Source organism: Typopeltis vanoorti, chromosome 10 (genome assembly GCF_054136105.1).
Source record: "Typopeltis vanoorti isolate ZY-2024b chromosome 10, IOZ_Tvanoo_1.0, whole genome shotgun sequence".
Lineage (NCBI taxonomy): Eukaryota > Metazoa > Arthropoda > Arachnida > Uropygi > Thelyphonidae > Typopeltis > Typopeltis vanoorti.
Window position 1 is genome coordinate 110,296,376 of NC_143558.1, and position 4,805 is coordinate 110,301,180.

Here is a 4,805-nt window from a genome sequence, read left to right on the forward strand (position 1 = left end):
TTGTTGAGAAATATGCCACAAGTAGTAGACCAGCCCAGAATTAGCCAAAACTAATTCTCCTATTTCTAGAATTAATAATAAAATCTATAATAAGTATAGTTATTTATACATGGTAATGGTCATCTAGAACTGCCATTTTCTATGGCAATATTTATTACTATCCTACGTTATTAATTTTCTTTTATTAAATGCATTTATGTTAACAAATCGATATTATTTCTTCATATTTTCTAATCTTCGACTTAAGGTTCGAGGTGTTTTGTTTCACACATTCAAGTGTTTTTGCAATCGCATATCGTGAGGCAGAAATGCAAACTTTTTTTTATTCCAGAGAATTATCGTTATCTAATCCATTCTTAACCTTGAATATAAGAAAAGCCGATATCTCCCAGGGAGCATATATAAAGGGCCCCATTCTTATATTACATTACTTTCTACCTAATAGTGGATCAACATGAAATTCTTTGTGGCATTCGTCGCTGTTGCTCTCCTGGTTGCTTCCTGCCAAGCAATGAAAATAAGTAAGTAACCTCTTTCGTTCTTATTTATTCCATTAATATCTTCAAAAATGAAACATCGGAAAATAATTTAATACAGAAACTTGGACGATTTTATTTATCAAACAGTAGGAAGTATTACTGACCGGTATTATTATTATTATTTTAATAAATATTGTTACACTGCAAACAGAATCGGCTATTGGTCGAAGTTCACCAGCATTCACCTTGTGTAATTCTGATTTTGCTTAAAAGTTAGAAAGGACTTCCCTTGAAAATGTATTATTCATCCACAAAGTCAAAAATATGAAGTCGAAATATTCGGAATTAAATATTGATGCTAATTATTAAATGAAAACTTTTACATTCTGATTTCTTTGAGTAGGAATCTGAATCGATAAACTATATTTTTAAAATAAAATTTGCTAATTTGAAATTTCAGACGAGAACCCTCCGCATCTCGTTTGGTTTGAACGATGGCCTTTAGCTGAAAAAAAAAAGCTCGGTTCTAATCCCATCTAGGACACGAAGAACCTTAAAAGGTTCTTCATGTCCTAGTTGAACCAACTGAATGTGAGTCAGTCCGTATGGATATACGGAAATAAAAGTTTTTTTTCTTCAGGAAACTCGGAAGAAAATCGTTCCACTTCCACCCTTCCCCACTGAAAAAAAAAAAAAAAGAAAAAAAAAAAAGACAAACCGACCAGAACACGTACCGGAATAAAGACCAAAACGGTTTTGAATGACTGGCATGGTATAGTATGCGTATATGCATAGGCGTAAAAATAGAACAGCGCAGTCAGCACTACCAAGGATTACACACTGAAATCGGCATGATATCCAAATCGGTGAGCCTTAAATTATTTATAAGATATACTATGGTTTCTTACTATTAATAATCAAAAATTAGTGACAATATCCAGGCCCATTCTTGCTATGATTATTTGGTCATCTGCAAACAAAAGGGTATTACGTAAAGGTCCACGATTCAGTTTAAATGCCGGTTATATATAATTTTCTTCCATTTATTTACTAATTCATCTACATAGATATTATATATTATATAATATCTATGTATATATATAGATATTATATATATTATATATTGGTTTCCATTCATTAACTTTTTCAAGGATTCTTACAGGAATTTTGGTTCTTCTAATGCATTTTGATTATTGCAGCAAAACTGATTTGGAATCTTCAGATTCTTAATTGTGGTCCACAGATTGTTTCTTAAGACTCTGTCAAAGACTTTTTGGTAGTCTACAAATGCCATGTATATTTCCATGTTGCATTCTTAATGTTTTTCCATTAAGAGTTTTAAAGTAAAATTACAACAGAATTGTTGAAATATAAAATGTTCGAACAGTAACCCATTTTGTTGACTGATCTTTGTGTTCAATTTCCAACACCTATTAAAATCCACACAGGTAAGGTTGGTACCATGAGTATCATTGAAGTATCTCTGGTTTCTTTCAAATATATTCATCTTACCTTGAAAACGGTTCTGGTTTGAGTTTTAATCTCCAAATTAAAACTCATTCACAGATGTTTATCTCTAATATAAGAGAAGACAAGCAAAACTGTAATAAAAATAGTGCTTAATTAACTATACAAACGTTATTATTAACTATATTAATATTATTAAACCAAAGGAGACAAACTCCTTTGCTAATCCTCTTTAGAATTAAAACAACTAAAGCCTTTTACCAGTCCGTGAACAACAAACAAACGCATTCCTTTAGTAATCATCTCTAGGATTCAACAAACTATTACATTTTAAGACAATCCGCTTCGACAATGAATCTTTTCATTCTAGTTACAAAGTTCACTCTTTACAAAATAAAGGAACACATCCGAACTCGGTTAGTTGAAAACAAACAGATTTTCAGAAAAATGTAACCATTTCAGAAAGTTAAGCCAGAAGTCAAAATATTTGGAGTAAACTGACTGTCCTAAGTTCTCTACACGCAATCTTCATTACAGGTATTCAGTTCCTATCATTCACTGAATCATAATTTTCTTTTTTGTCTTCAGGATTTTGCAGTGCACACACTATCACAAGAAACTCACGACTTGCTGCTAGAGACAAAATGTTCCCTCGTTATTTCATCCATTGACAAGAAACACATGCAGGGTTATAATAAACAAACAGTGATCATATTTCTTGCAAGAACATGCTTTCTCAAAACTTGAATTATTGTTATCCCTTACAACAAAAACTATATAGGAGGCCTTCTTCTAGATCATCTTTCAGTGATCGTACATCAAATGAAAGAATTATCTACTTTCGGATAAATCCATAGAGAACACGTTTCTATAAAACTTTCGCCAAAAACAGCAACCCGAAAATAAGTAACTTTTGTTGCCACGGGTAGCCATTTTCGTCCCTACTCCCTACTCCATCCTTTGATTACTGCTCATGCGCGCCTCAGCTTGAAACTCACTGGTATTGGCGAAATATAGTGCAGTACTTGAGCTATGTTTATTTTCAACTCCGAGGGGTTTCTGCAGCCGTTTTGTAATAATAATATTATTATTATTATTACATAACACCTAGAAGTATACCAAGGACCCATCGACGGACAACTCAACCAAGGATAACCTTTGACCCACCACTTTAATCCACCAACAACTACAAAGACCGCTATTACTATCATCATCCACACACAACGCCATCTACTGTCACACCACTAGTATTTTTCTTCTCTAAATTGCATGTGTTCTCAAGCCGATTTTTCTTTATGCAGGATGAAAACCCGAGTTTTCGGGAGAAAAATCCCGCTACTTTTGTAAGAGATCAGCTAACTCACCTTCAATTGAAAACACCCATATAAAGATTCTTCTAATCAAGCCGAGAATCGAACTTTGGTCTTTTCCAATCGTACCGTCATTCTTCCAAATGCGCTACAGAGGCGCTTAAAAATAAATAAAAGCTACCAAATTCACTGACTCATCCATGATTCTTACCTACCGCATCTTTTTTAATAGTTATCATAAATGAACGTTTGTACTGTTTTCAGGAAGTTTGCCATAATTTAATTTGAGCATAATAATGTTCGCGAACGTGATTATGCTCAAATTAAAGTCATCACGCTCAAAGCCGCAAACACAAGTGAACTTAATTAACTTATCTTTCTCTGCATAAAAATTAGATTTCAAAATATAATATTACATTACGGTAAACGGAAGCGGTGCGTGGGATATACAGTTAATATAATCTAATTTCTTTCCAATTCCTTTTTATTAAAACTACTTAACACATAACTCACCTAATATAAAAATTAATAAATGAAATTAAAATGTGGCGTATCTGAATACAAATTATCAGATATACTACATATTAGTGTTTCTTTTGCTATTTATTGCTTGCAGGCTTTTTTATCCTTGGAGGCAGGAGAAAATCGTTTTCCTTCTTTAGATCAGGACTGCTGATTAATCTAACCTTTGAACTCATCCACGGCACACTCGTGTGCTGTAAGTTCCCAAACTTCGGGAGAGTGGAACTAGCAGAAAGAAGTTAATAAGTATGAAAACAAAATGGCGTCCATTCAGATTGTGTCTAAAATTTCTAAACGAATAAACTCTCATTTATAAATATTCAACTACTTTCATATATCAAACAACATTTAGATTTTATTTTTCTTACAGACTGTCCGGATGGGGAAGAATACTTGGAATGTGGCACAGCATGTCCAGATACATGTGAGAATTACTGGGATAAGCCGCGTCCGTGCACAGACCAGTGCGTCCAAGGATGCTTCTGTAAGGAAAAAACGGTCAGACACTCAGAAGGCATGTGCGTGTTTCCACAAGAATGTTAATGGAATTTAGCGGAAAACAAATTGTGAAATACAGTTGGGAATAAACTTCTAACATATATAAAAGCTCATTCTTACGTACCTTTTTATGTGCTTTTTTTTATATCTAAAATCCAAGAAAGATCGCATAAGTGATAGCATATTATCGCCTGTACGGGTAAACTTGCCTTGTTTACAACAGTATAATTATTAAATTGAGAAGTTTTTAACTGATATTTTTCTGATATTAACTGATACAGAAATTTTTCGTGAAAGCTAACCATACGAGTATTTGGCCTCTTCTTAAAATGCAAGGGAAATCTTCAATCGAATATTCGTCCCATTGTTCCAACTACAATGGGAACAATGAGACGAAGGAACTTAAATTTACCTTCGTCCGCTGTTACTAAGGAATAATGGAGAAATCCATAAGTGCTGTGCTTCCTAGAAACCGATCATCAAATGAAGAAACATGAAATGAAATTCAGTGTTCATAATCCCAAATGAT

The 4,805-nt window shown here is 33.4% G+C and overlaps 1 protein-coding gene across 1 annotated transcript; it reads left to right on the plus strand.

The window, feature by feature from the left end:
• The first annotated feature begins 449 nt into the window (after positions 1 to 449).
• On the plus strand, positions 450 to 4,400 carry LOC150102678 (venom peptide SjAPI-2-like). The gene is made up of 2 exons (XM_090399678.1): positions 450 to 521; positions 4,149 to 4,400. Exons 1-2 carry the CDS (start codon positions 455 to 457, stop codon positions 4,319 to 4,321), a joined length of 240 nt encoding a protein of 79 aa, XP_090255804.1. The 5' UTR covers positions 450 to 454; the 3' UTR covers positions 4,322 to 4,400.
• Positions 4,401 to 4,805: the final 405 nt, after the last annotated feature.

Excerpts from the sequence above, each read along its gene's own strand:
- LOC150102678 (XM_090399678.1), top strand. The coding sequence starts at position 455 with ATGAAATTCTTTGTGGCATTCGTCGCTGTTGCTCTCCTGGTTGCTTCC. Across the intron at positions 522-4,148 it reads CTGCCAAGCAATGAAAATAA|ACTGTCCGGATGGGGAAGAA; the intron begins GTAAGTAACCTC and ends TTTTTCTTACAG.